Source organism: Somniosus microcephalus, chromosome 23, assembly GCF_052327205.1.
Source record: "Somniosus microcephalus isolate GS21.2 chromosome 23, FLI_Smic_1.0, whole genome shotgun sequence".
Taxonomy (NCBI): Eukaryota; Metazoa; Chordata; class Chondrichthyes; order Squaliformes; family Somniosidae; genus Somniosus; species Somniosus microcephalus.
Genome location: NC_141009.1, coordinates 29,108,546 through 29,122,710, shown reverse-complemented (window position 1 = coordinate 29,122,710; position 14,165 = coordinate 29,108,546). Strand labels below are relative to the sequence as shown.

Genomic DNA, 14,165 nt, shown 5'->3' with positions numbered 1-14,165 from the left:
CACCTCCGTTCAGTCTGTAAGGGTGACCCCGATCTCCTGTCATTTCAATTCATCGTTCCATTCCCACTCAGACCTCACTGTCTGCGGCCTCTTGCATTGTTCCACGGAAGCTCACCGTAAGCTCGAGGAACAGCACCTCATCTTCCGATTCGGCACTTTACAGCCTTCCCGACTCAATATCGAGTTCAACAACTTCAGATCATAACCTCGGCCCCTATTATATTTTTATATTTTTTATCCACACTTTTGGTTTGTGACTTTCCCTTTTTTCTCTCTCCCACATGGCAGCTGTCTCTCACTCTGCCAGCGCATTTCACACTTCATCTAGAGCCATTGTCTGTTTCTTTACCTGTCCTATTACTATCTCGTCTCACCTTGAATATCTCGTAATGTCTCTTCTTTCATCCCCTCCCCCATTTCCCAGCCCCCAAACTGCCTTTTGTTTCATTTCCTGCCTTTTCTCTCAGTTCCGTGGAAGGGTTTTGACCCGAAACGTTGACTTTATTTCTCTCTCCACGGATGTTGCCTGGCCTGTTGAGTTTTTCCAGCATTTTCTGTTGTTATTTTGTTTAAAAGGAATTTTGTCTGAAAGATGACATTTGTCATGACTGTTACATTCATTTTCCCTCAAACAAAAATGATAATGAAGCTGGAACAATCTAGTACATAATGCTACAGCATGGACTCCACATTAGGAAGTCCTACAGCTCAACTTCCATTCTCAACAGACAATTCTACTTGAGGTTCTCCTGAAGACAAGTTTCATCAGTCTATCTGGTTATTTTTTGGAAGGCGGGAGAAAACTGGCCCAAGGACAGGTCTCTGCCCAGAACACTTAAGTGTAATTCCTAACTAGTTGGTCAAGGTGTGCCTGTAGCAATGCCCATGTCTGAACTGTTCCATTCTTTTGATCACAAGATGAATATAGATGGGAGACATTTTTGGCCATGTTAGCTCAACCATCTAAACAGAATAAATGTAATCTCCCCACCACATCGTTTATCTGGATCTTGAATGAATCAAAGGTTTTCATTTTCACCACTCCACCTGGAAGACAATTGATGACATCAATTTTAGTCGGTGTCCCCTGTTCTTTGCCTTGGCTTACCTTGAATGACCTTATCTATACCATTTAACAATGGAGTAAATTAAGGGGGGGTGGAGGGGACTCAGCTAAGCGAGGAACAAGGGAAAAAGCCCAAACAAAAGCTAGATATATTGATTTGCTTCATAAAGTTGTATAACTGTATACAAATACAGTGTTAAATGTCAATATAATTTTTATTTAATTCTAAAAAAAAAGCATTAGCAGGATTTTCAATGGTGATGGTGCAGAATGTGAAGAGTAGACAATACGTACAGAAACAGGATACAAAATAGATTATACTATGTCAGAAAGACGCCTCAGAGTGCTTTACAGATTGGGGAATGAAATGGACACTAAGTGGAAGGGTGAAGGACAGGTTGAGTTGAGTTGATTTAAGGGCAGGAGCTAACGAGCAGTTGAAAAGTAAAGACTTTAATAGGATTTTGAAATCAGACAGGGAAGAGATAAGGAGGGATTTTGAAAAGGCAGTTACACGGCTGAAAGTGCTACGAAGCCAAGGAGAGACTTTGGAGGAGGATACAATGGTCAACAATGTCAAAAGCAGCAGCCAGCTACGAGGAGCAAAAATGGACTACAGTCACTGTCACAGAGAATATTGTTGTTGACTTGGACAAGAGCAGTATCTGTGCTGGTTGGAAACCAAATTACAGGGTTTGAAACAGGAAGTGTAAGGGAGGTGTAGGGTGTAATTGCTGAGGTTGGCTGCTGGCGTTAAACAAAAAGCAAATGTTACCAAGGTGGCATTAAAACCGAGCTGACTGGGCAGGTCATCACAAAAGAAAATGCTCCAGTGAAGAAAAACAATGATGTAAAACATGGTGCTAGACTCAAAAATAATCAAGAGAGAAATATAACTCGCAAAAAACACCCTGCAAGTTAAAATAAGTTATTAAAAGTTAAAATGTGATTAATATAGAAATATCAAAAATGAGGGCAGGGCTGGTATTTTGCTGTTTAAGAGTCTTGCACTTAGATGAAGATATATTGGCCTGATGGACACATTTTAATTGTTGCATTTTACAAGCTGAAGCTATTGCACAAGTGACGGTCGCCCATCAGGGGCTTTCCACATTAGAAACACAGTTCAAAAAATAGTTTGAGATCACAGAGTAACAAGTCAATTGAAAACAACATAAAGGTTTTCTTTCGATAGTCGGTCGATCTAATGACATGTACAATATCAGAAGATTGAGAGAGGAATCATATAATGTCTCCAGGTAATGATTTTGTACTGAACCTCTCACTATGCTCTGATTGCTGATATTTTTGTTTATTATAAATGTGGACTTAACAATCCACCCATAAATCTTATTTAATTCCAGTGGAGGGGGAGAGAGTTGTGCATACATTTTTTTTTAAGTGTCAAATAAAATAAAAACAATTCAACAGATAGTTTCCTTAAAATTAAACACAGTTTGTGTCTTGGAAGCGGTTGAATTAGACAACCCTAAAGTATTATTATATCTACCAGCTATTGGACATTATCAGAGCTCTGATGCTTTCCTGAGCATAATATGAAAAGTGCCTGGATCTATCTAAACCAAGGCTGCCAACAGTAACTAGTGGTGTTCCGCAGGGGTCAGTGCTGGGTCCCCAACTCTTTACAATCTATATTAACGATTTGGAGGAGGGGACCGAGTGTAACATATCAAAGTTTGCAGATGATACAAAGATGGGAGGGAAAGTAGTGAGTGAGGAGGACATTAAAAACCTGCAAAGGGACATAGACAGGCTAAGTAAGTGGGCAGAGATTTGGCAGATGGAATACAATACTGGAAAGTGTGAGGTTATGCACTTTGGCAGGAAAAATCATAGAGCAAGTTATTATCTTAATGGCAAGAAACTGGAAAGTACTGTAGTACAAAGGGATCTGGGGGTCCTGGTGCACGAAACTCAAAAAGTTAGTATGCAGTTGCAGCAAGTGATCAAGAAGGCCAATGGAATGTTGGCTTTTATTGCTAGGGGGATAGAATATAAAAACAGGGAGGTATTGCTGCAGTTGTACAAGGTATTGGTGAGACCGCAACTGGAATACTGCATACAGTTTTGGTGTCCATACTTAAGAAAAGACATACTTGCTCTCGAGTCAGTACAAAGAAGGTTCACTCGGTTAATCCCGGGGATGAGGGGGTGGACATATGAGGAGAGGTTGAGTAGATTGGGACTCTGCTCATTGGAGTTCAGAAGAATGAGAGGCGATCTTATTGAAACATATAAGATTGTGAAGGGGCTTGATCGGGTGGATGCGGTGAGGATGTTCCCAATGATGGGTGAAACTAGAACTAGGGGGCATAATCTTACAATAAGGGGCTGCTCTTTCAAAACTGAGATGAGGAGAAACTTCTTCACTCAGAGGGTAGTAGGTTTGTGGAATTTGCTGCCCCAGAAAGCTGTGGAAGCTACATCATTAAATAAATTTAAAACAGAAATAGACAGTTTCCTAGAAGTAAAGGGAATTAAGGGTTACGGGGAGCGGGCAGGAAATTGGACATGAGTCTAGGTTCGGAATGGTCATGGCCCTGTGGGTAGTGGAGCGGGCCCAGGGGCCGGGTAGCCTGGTCCTGCTCCTACTTCTTGTGTTCTAATTCTGTGTTAGATTTCAGGAGATGGTTCTATTCACAGGGATTAGTGGAGACATCGAACAGGCTGCCAGCTAGGTGTCCTTCAAGAGTAAATTGGGCCTGTTCCTGGCTGGGGTGGAGATCACCTTTTACAAAAGGTAAGTACTGTAGGAAATACAGGGACAGAGTGATCTCCTGGACGAGTTTCAATCGCCTAGATGGGTCGGAGAGGAATTTCCCAGATTTTTTCTCCCAAATTGGCCATTGGGTTTTTTATCTGGTTTTTCGCCTCTCCCGGGAGATCACATGGGTTCGGGTGGGATGGAGAGTGATAGTAGATTTGAGGTTAGGATCAGATCAGCCATGATCTTATTGAATGGTGGAGCAGGCTCGAGGGGCCGATTGGCCTACTCCTGCTCCTATTTCTTATGTTCTTATGTAACAGCACTTCTGAGATTTTTCTGATGTGAAAGTACAATCTTATGTATGATTGTGGTCCTCTCTCTCCGGATTCAATCTGGTAGCTTGCTACTGCAATGGGTGCGCACCAGTAATTTGTGTGAAATATGGCACTGTAAAGTAAAAAAGAAACCATTTTCAATTTTTCCTCTTTCATCTTGCACCATAACCTAGGTAAAAGGGCAAGTAGTTTCCCCAAAACTCTGTCAGCCACTCTTCTACAATAGTAGGAGGTGCAGAAAGAATATGCCAAGGTGATTTTTCTCTTCATGGAGTAGGTGGTAAAAGAAAAGCAATTTTGAACGCCTCTATCAAATCTCCCCTTAACCTTCTCTGCTCTGAGGAGAACAATCCCAGCTCATTAGAGATTCATACAGCACAGAAGAAGACCATTCAGCCCATCATGCCTGTGCTGGCTCTTTGAAACAGCTCTCCAATTAGTCCCACGCTCCCTGCTCTTTCCCCCGTAGCCCTGCAAGTTTTTCCTTTTTAATTATTTATCCAATTCCCTTTTGAACGTTATTGAATCTGCTTCTACCACCCTTTCAAACAGATTACAACAACTCACGCTGTAAAAACATAAAATTCTCATCTCCCCACTCCAGTCTCTCCACATAACTGAAGTCACTCATCCGTCATTACCCCGCATGCAACAAGACCTGGACGAGGTTCAGGCTTGGGCCGATAAGTGGCAAGTGACATTCGCACCACTGAAGTGCCAGGCAATGACTATCTCCAACAAGCGAGAGTCTAACCACCTCCCCTTGACATTCAACGGCATTACCATCGCTGAATCCCCCACCATCACCTTCTGCCATTCTGTTGTGTTGGAGCTCCAGTATCTTGTGCCATCAAGATTTTGAAATACTTGTTATTTTTACAGGCTATGATCACTCTGCCTGAGCAGCGGACAAGATAACTCATTGTGTGGTAGGATTCCACTATTTAACGCGAGAAAATTATGTCAAAGATATATAATGTCAACAGTTAGACTATTGAGCCTTAATGATCTAAAAACTGACCTTTGGAGCTAGATTTCAGCCAAAGAAAGTTAAAAAAAAATTTCACTTGGCTCCCACCTACAATATGGAAACTGGGACCCTGGAGGTGAAGGAAAAATAGGCAAGTAACATATTTCAAACATATGCGGTAGAAAATTAAAAATAGGAGAGGTAAGAGAAAGGAACAGAAACTAGAGTGGGAAAAGGGCAAACAGAAGATTTTTTTTTGGACCACATGGTTATTACAGCAATGAAGCATGTCTTGTCAGTTGAGGAGCTTGAATATCAGTGTTTGTTTCAGTTAGTTTGTAAGCAGAAAACTAATATAGCTGGCCCAGGAAGCCACAAGCTACCAGCATCGAGGATTAAAAGGTATGTACATATATTATTAATATGTTTTGGTTTTAAGTTTGGAAGTCCTTTAAACAAGAGTTCACTACATATTTGTCTAAATCAGAGTGAAACAGTTCTGTTTGACAAGGTAGCTGTTACTAGTCTATCCCTAATGAAGGAAAGAAACAATCAACAAGCTCGATGCACTTCAAAATGTAACTGTGATGATGAATCCCACAGCACTAAGGCAGGGACATTTTACAAAATAATAATTTATATTCAGAACTTAAAAGCAGGAATATAAGATATATTGTTTTAAAAGAACAAGGAAGCTGTTTTAAGATGATATTTTTTCCTCTCAGGGGTGATATGTCAAGTTGATATCAATGAATGCGAGAACAGTCCTTGTGAAAATGGAGGCACCTGTAAAGATGTGATTGCAGACTACACATGCCATTGCCCCCCAATGGATGAAGATGGTGTCACGTGGGGAGGAAAGAACTGTTCAATTCAACTGGCTGGCTGTCTTGAGCACAGCTGTCACAATGGAGCAACGTGCATCCCAAACTTGGTGGATAACACTCACAGCTACATCTGCAAATGTCCTCCTGGCTTTTATGATGCTACTTGTTCAACTTCAACAACGTTCTCCTTAATCAGCGGCTATGTGATTGTACAAATGCCAGATGGTAATCAGAGCAGGAGAGCTGCAGATGATGAGCCAATTAGCATCAGTCTACGCTTTAGGACAACCATACCAAATGTGCTATTAATCTATCGAGGAGATCTACTCGATGAATACATACATATTCAACTTTATAGCGGCCAGCTAATGTCCATAGCTGTGATAAATGGTCAGATAATTAGCATTACATTCATTCATCAAGTTAATGATGGTGAGTGGCATCAGTTAACGGTTCTTCTGGGGAAAGACCTCCTGGTAAACTTATCTCATCCTAGTTGTCCAAACGACACTTGCTCAGACTCGAAGCACATTAGTGCGGCTACCCTTCCTTCACTGGATTCATTTAGGACAACGCACATTGGTGGCTACCCAGGAACGTACCTTTCAATTCAGGATCATTTTACTGGTTGCTTTCAGGATTTGGAAATTGATAAGAGTCTTATATTGCCACAAACAATTTCAGAAAATATGGCATGGAGTTTTACACTTGGCTGTGAAAGGACAAACTGGTGCCGTCAGAACCCATGTAACAGTAATGGGAAGTGTGTGGATCTGTGGACGAACTATAAGTGCGATTGTTTCCGGCCATATGCAGGTCCCTTGTGCCTTCACGGTAAGCATATTGGAACATTAATTTTATTTTATTGTGTTTTTTTTAAGGAGAGATATTGGGAAACAATTGAGATCAGAGTTGCATTTATGACCAGGTGAAGCCAACTCAACTGTCATGGTTGTGATGAGTTTGGTCAATTCTTGCCCTAACCCCAACATGCTCCACTGTGAAAAACTGCTGGAATTGGTAGACAATTCACGAGTGTTGAGGATGAGGAGAAAGTCAGGTCAGGCTCATGGGTGCAAATAAAAAGCCATTTTGCACAAGAATACATTCATTACTTTATTGATAAATACAAAGGTTAACAAGTTTTCCTCCCAATTTTTTAAGTTAGACTGCAACTGTCACAGAACCTATGTATCAACATGATTTTGATTTCCACTTTCTAAGGACCACATAAATGATTAAATTACTACTCATTAGCCTAGCACAGTGAGGGAGGTTCTTTAATAAAAGTAAAATGATCACTTCACTCTAAACAATTTAGTCCACAAGACTAAAATCATACTAGAGGGCAGCTTCTAGACCTCTTAAGGATATGCCTAATCTTGTATATCACACCATGCCTTTTATCAGATACTTAGAATTTAGATATGGATTTGAAAATGAAGGTATCAGATATATTTCTAAGCACAAAAGTGAAACATTTTGAAATGAAACATATTAAAAAGGTACACTTTCCGTCTCCCTACTGCCCTGTGTTTTGTAGTGGGATGAAAATCACAGTAAAGTTGCTGACTGCTCGGGAGTTCTGCCCATTGCGAGTTATGGGTGGGCCTAAATTTGTACAATGACCACTCCTGCCCAAAGCCAATGGGGCATAATTAATATATTAAAATGAGGGATCTATGACATTATCAGGGCACAAACGCCATCTTCATGCCAATCAGCATTGTCCTGACTTTTTCCTCAACCCGTCCACAAAACCGTGGGCATTACAGATCGGAAGGCGGCTATTTGCAGCGCTACTTAAAGGGATTATGCAGTCGGGATAAACCAGAAGCAAGTCTGGCAATGACTTTCTGCTTCATTATTTTTGAGACTCTTAAGTTTTAGAGGCTCCCTTAAGTTCAATTCCTTGCTCCTTGATGTGCTCTCTACATTTTTCCCTGCCACTTTAATGTGCTGCTCCATTGACGCCCTACCCCTTAAGGTGCTGCTGCAGGCCCACTTCAGTCTCTACCCGGTCATATTTCCCACACACTCAAAACAGCGAGCACCCTACAAGCAGCACGATTTGCACTGGCAGCTCACCACCTGAATTTAAATGAGGTCCAGTCATGAAAGTGGATCGGGCCTCCCATCGACGTCAGGGGGCGGGCACAGCACAACATATGCCCCACCCGCCACCTGCCCAATGTACGTCCGAGACGGAAATCAGCTCCAGGATGCTGTGCATCTGCTGCTATGTCCTTTTCAAGTATTCTCATGGCACCCTTAATCTCTATAGGTTTCTGGGGAGGAACAGTAACAATATCATAATTTTTTTTTAAAAGAGAGCAGATAAGTTGTTTAGGGAGAACTATTCCCCAAATAAAAAATTTTCAGTAAGAACAAAAAATTCCAGAATTGCGTAGCATATTCATTAACTGGATGAAGGCTCCCAACCGGTTCCGAGGGTTCTGGAGGACGAGAGTTTGGGTAGTGCGCAGCTCATAATTGCTAACAATTTAGTATAAATTGGAAGTTTCACTCAAAAGTACCATTATGGTAGCTGGAGTGTCTAACAGGACTAGACAGACTAGATGCAGGAAGGATGTTCCCGATGGCGGGGGAGTCCAGAACCAGGGGTCACAGTCTAAGGATAAGGGGTAGGCCATTTAGGACAGAGATGAGGAGGAATTTCTTCACCCAGAGAGTGGTGAACCTGTGGAATTCTCTACCGCAGAAGGCAGTAGCGGCCAATTCATTAAATATATTCAAGAAAGAGTTAGATATATTTCTTAAGGCTAAAGGGATCAAGGGGTATGGGGAGAAAGCAGGGACAGGGTACTGAATTTGGATGATCAGCCATGATCTCATTGAATGGCGGAGCAGGCTCGAGGGGCTGAATGGCCTACTCCTGCTCCTATCTTCTATGTTTCTATGTCTATGTTTCTATTTCACACTGGTGCAGTAGATAATGCTATTTTAAGGTTGTTGTTTGGGCAGATTATTGAGGAAAGGTAAATAGAACCTCTGTTTACATGGCAGTGCTTAATGCAGACTTCCATTCCAAACAATGTGCACAAGATTCACCCAATCTCTCTTCAAAAAATATGATCAAAGAACAGGGTAAAGTGTGTACTAATGTAGGATTATTCTACTCCCGAGTGCGATACCGAAGACGTTATTATACTTCCACTTTAGATTCTCCATCGGGATTTAGTTTGTAGATATTAAGGCAACTTTTCAGACTGGAGTGGTGTGACTGGCCGGTACAGGTCTGGACCTGGTACCTCTGAACATTTAACTGGGGGAGGGCTGGCTAATCTTTGGTGAAAAAACACTCGGGTAATTAATATAAAATGCAGTTAAAAAGGCACTTTTACATTACAGTCCCCACCACTTATAGCGCCCATGCTAATGGCAGGCAACCGTCTATACTGGGCAATTAATGATAACCATTTACCATCACCATAGAAATCAATCACAACATATTCACCACGTCGGCTCCATCGGGCAATTCAGGAAGTTCTTTGCACTTTTGTTCCTGAGGGAGAGCATTTGAAATCATCTAAAGCATCCTGACATTTCAGTGGCAAAATATAAGAAACTGTATTTAGTCATTTTGGACTAATCACAATAAAAGAGGTTGCAGTCGTCAGTGCTACAGCGCGAACAGCAGTGGCGGTTTCTGTCTAGAGGGAGGGAGAGAGAGGGAGGGGGAGGGGAGAAAGGAGGGAGAGGGGAGAAGGGGGGAGGGGAGGGGAGAGGGGAGAAGGGGGGAGGGAGAGGGGAGAAAGAGAGAGGGGAGAAGGGGGAAGGGGAGAAGGAGAAGGGGGGAGGGAGAAGGGGGGAGGGAGAAGGGGGGAGGGGGGGAGGGAGAAGGGGGGAGGGGGGGAGGGAGAAGGGGGGAGGGGGAAGGGGGGGAGGGGGGGAGGGGGAAGGGGAGAAAGGGGGGAGGGGGAAGGGGAGAAGGGAGGGGGAAAAGGGGGGAAGGGGAGAGGGGGAGAAGGAGAGAGAGAAAGGGGGGTGAGGGAGAAGGGAGGGAGAGGGGAGGAGGGGGAGGAGGAGGGAGGGGGAAGAAGGTGGGAGGGAGGGGGAAGAAGGGGGGAGGGAGGGGGGAAGAAGGGGGGAGGGAGGGGGGAAGAAGGGAGGGAGGGGGGTGAGAAGGGGGGGAGGGAGGGGGGAAGAAGGGGGGAGGAGGGGGAAGAAGGGGGGAGGGAGGGGGAGAAGGGGGGAGGGGGAAGAAGGGGGGAGGGAGGGAGGGGGAAGAAGGGGGGAGGGAGGGGGGGAGAACGGAGGGAGAAGGGGGAGGGAGAAGGGGGGGAGGGGGAGGGAGAAGGGGGGGAGGGGAGGGAGAAGGGAGAAGGTGGGGAGGGAGAGGAGAGAAGGTGGGAGGGAGGGCGAGAGAGAGAGAGAGAGGAGAAGGAGGGAGGGGGGAGAGAGAGAGAGAGAGAGGGGGGGGAGAGAGGGAGGGAGAGAAGGGGGGAGAGAGAGGGAGTGGGAAGGAGGGTGTGGGAGGGAGGGAGGGGGAGAGAGGGAGGGGGGTGGGAGATAGGAGGAAGGGTGTGGGAGGGAGGGGGGTGGGAGGGGGTTGGGAGAGGGGGAGGGAGGGGTTGGGAGAGGGGAGGGGGAAGGGGGGGGTGGCGGGTGGGAGAGGGGGAGGGAGGGGGGTGGGAGAGAGCGAGGGGGTGGGAGAGAGCGAGGGGGGGTGGGTGAGAGCGAGGGGGGTGGGTGAGAGCGAGGGAGGGGGTGGGAGAGAGCGCGAGGGAGGGGGTTGGGAGAGAGCGAGGGAGGGGGTGGGAGAGAGCGAGGGAGGGGGTGGGAGAGAGCGAGGGAGGGGGGGTGGAACAGAGCGAGGGAGGGGGTGGGAGAGAGCGAGGGAGAGGGGGTGTGGGAGAGAGGGGGGTGGGGAGAGGGGGGTGGGAGAGGGGGACGGAGGGGGTGGGAGAGAGCGAGGAGGGGGGTGGGAGAGAGCGAGGGAGGGGGGGTGGGAGAGGGGGGTGGGGGAGAGGGAGGAGGGGGGTGGGAGAGAGGGAGGGAGGGGGTGGGAGAGCGAGGGGGGAGGGAGGGAGGGGGAGAGGGGAGGGAGGAAGGGGGGAGAGGGGGAGGGAGGGGGAGGGAGGGGGAGGGGGAGAGGGTGGGAGAGAGGGAGGGAGGGGGTGGGAGAGGAAGGGGGGAGAGGGGGAGGAAGGGGGGAGAGGGAGGAAGGGGGAAGGGGGGTGGAGAGGGGGGGAGGGAGGGGGGAGAGGGGAGGGAGGGGGAGAAGGGGGTGGGAGAGAGGGGAGGGAGGGAGTAGATGGAGGGAGAGGAGGAGGGAAGGGGGTGGGAGAGGGAGGGGAGGGAGGGTGGAGAGAGAGGGAGGGGAGGGAGGGTGGGAGGGGGGAGAGAGAGGGAGGGAGGGGGAGGGGGAGAGAGGTGGCCAGGTACACAGGTGGAGAAATCAGTGGGTATTGTTAGACTAAGTTTTCACGAACTATTTTCTGCAGAAAAACACATGTTGTTAACGCCTTCCCTCTAAAATATGTGCTTGTCAATTTTTTAAGCTCCCGAACTGCAGCTGCCGCCTTTCAAAAATTAACACGGAAGTTTCAAGCTCCATTTAATAAGGCGATTTTTGAAGTACATTAAACTCAAATTAATTGTTCAAACTTTTTTTTTAGCAGTTTATTTGATTCAGCCTCCAGCATCTGTCATGTGATGCTACCTTTAACACACTTGGATTTACTTTAGCTTTGTAACTTTTAATGATGCACTCCGGATCCTCTGGAGGGTGTCTGGGGCCACTGTTTAATTTCTACAACCATAGATCATTTTACCATCCAACGCACCCACTATAAGCGGACTGTATTAGCAGCATTATACCAACCACTGGACACATCCACCCTCCCTCCACCCTGTAACAATACCTTCCTGGCGTCACTCTCCGTAGGCTTGTAGGAGAGTAATTGGGAATCCAAAGACCCTTTTTATTGCACATATGTGTGGTGTGAGGGCATCATTACAGGACTCCACTTCCACTGGAACATTCTTAATTGGGCAGCTTTGAAGCCTTTGGCATCATGAAGATACCCAAACTGGCAATGGTGCTTTGTGGGTCAGCTGTGGAGCCACTACACCCAGCAGCAGCTAACATCACCTGTGATAAAAAACGGTTTACATTGTTTATTAGGGGGGAAAAAAACAAGAGAATGTTGATTAGTAGATTCCCTTTAGCTCTTATGAAATAGTAACATGGATTTTTGTATTTAAAGCTTCTTCCTCTTTTCCAGCTGAAAATTATTATTTGAGTCCAAAGAATTAACTGGGAGATTCCCAAAGCACTTCCAGGAATGGTTGTTTACTTTACAAACTTTTTTTTTTGCATGTGCTTCAACTGCCCAATGAGGATACATAGCTGTTAATAGTTTTTTTTATTATTTACTTTCAGTGATCACACCATCCTGATTATAGCAAAAAAAACACACATCAGGTTAAAAATAATAGGCAAAATAACGGCAAAATCGAGGTAATTTCTTTTACTCAAAGAAAACCTTTTCTGTTTTGCCATTTTTAGCTAAAAAACAAATTGACAGATAACAGGCTCTGTAAAGAACAGGAATTGAACTGTAATGAGTAAAAATCATTAGTAGCTTGCCAGTCACTGAGGTTGTTAACCAACAGAAATTGAGAAAAGTGAGAGAACGGTTTTATATTGTGAATAGGAAAGCAGATTGTATTTTACAAGTGGCCTGGAACACAAGGCAAGAGAATGTGGCGAATAAAGTCATCAGGGAAGTACCATGCACATAGCTGCAGCTTTGGTCTGTAGGATGTAACTGGTAGAATAGATAAGGGAGAACCAGTGGATGTGGTGTATCTGGACTTTCAGAAGGCTTTCGATAAGGTCCCGCATAAGAGATTAGCGTGCAAAGTTAAAGCACACGGGATTGGGGGTAAGGTACAGTCTTGGATAGAGAACTGGTTGGCAGACAGGAAGCAAAGAGTTGGAATAAATGAGTCTTTTTCTGAGTGGCAGGCAATGACTAGTGGGGTATCACAGGGATCGGTGCTAGGACCCCAGTTATTCACAATATATATTAATGATCTAGACGAGGGAACTAGATGTAATATCTCCGAGTTTGCAGACGACACAAAGCTGGGTGGGCGTGTGTGCTGTGAGGAGGATGCAGAGAAACTCCAGTATGATTTGGACAGGTTGGGTGATAATACTGCATCTGCCATGCATCTGCCCAATGTGGATAAATGCGAGGTTATCCACTTTGGTGGCAAACACAGGAAGGCAGATTATTATCTGAACGGCAATAGACTGGGAGAAGGGGAAGTGCAACGAGACCTGGGTGTCCTTGTGCACCAGTCGCTGAAGGTAAGCATGCAGGTGCAGCAGGCGGTTAAGAAGGCAAATGGTATGTTGGCCTTCATAGCGAGAAGATTTGAGTACAGGAGCAAGGATGTCTTGCTGCAGTTGTACGGGGCCTTGGTGAGACCACACCTTGAGTATTGCGTACAGTTTTGGTCGCCTTATCTGAGGAAGGGATGTTCTTGCCATGGAGGGAGTGCAGCGAAGATTCACCAGACTGATACCTGGGATGGCAGGAATGACGTATAAAGAGAGATTGGGTCGATTAGGCTTGTATTCGCTAGAGTTTAGAAGAATGAGAGGGGATCTCATTGAAACTTATAAAATTCTAACAGGACTAGACAGACTAGATGCAGGAAGGATGTTCCCGATGGCGGGGAGTCCAGAACCAGGGGTCACAGTCTAAGGATAAGGGGTAAGCCATTTAGGACTGAAATGAGGAGGAATTTCTTCACCCAGAGAGTGGTGAACCTGTGGAATTCTCTACCACACAAGGCAGTTGAGGCCAATTCATTAAATATATTCAAAAAAAAGGAGTTGGATATATTTCTTAAGGCTAAAGGGATCAAGGGATATGGGGAGAAGGCAGGGACAGGGTACTGAATTTGGATGATCAGCCATGATCTCATTAAATGGCGGAACAGGCTCGAGGCCTACTCCTGCTCCTATCTTCTATGTTTCTATGAACGTGAGACAAACACAAGTTCTGAGCTGAATTTATGGTTTATTTAGAGAGAAATGACAGGTAAATATTTGGTTTATCTTTAAGGAGTATTAAAGAGTGCCAGCACAGACACGATGGGCCAAATGGCCTCCTTCTGTGCTGTAAATTTCTATACTTCTATGATTCTATGATTAAACTGATCTGGTCAACTTTCAAAAGAAAATGACCATTGAATG

The 14,165-nt window shown here is 45.3% G+C and overlaps 1 protein-coding gene across 5 annotated transcripts in view; it reads left to right on the top strand.

Moving 5' to 3' along the window:
- The window catches only part of LOC147101770 (protein crumbs homolog 1-like), a 173,121-nt gene that overhangs the window by 123,442 nt on the left and 35,514 nt on the right, over positions 1-14,165 (top strand). For 4 of the 5 annotated variants that reach the window (XM_085965684.1, XM_085965681.1, XM_085965682.1 and 1 more), the window contains exon 7: positions 5,825-6,760. The exons of the other annotated variant lie outside the window; for it this stretch is intronic. In XM_085965684.1, the coding sequence (XP_085821810.1) occupies positions 5,825-6,760 (936 nt within the window). The remainder of the gene's footprint in view (positions 1-5,824; positions 6,761-14,165) is intronic. 5 annotated transcript variants of the gene reach the window in all.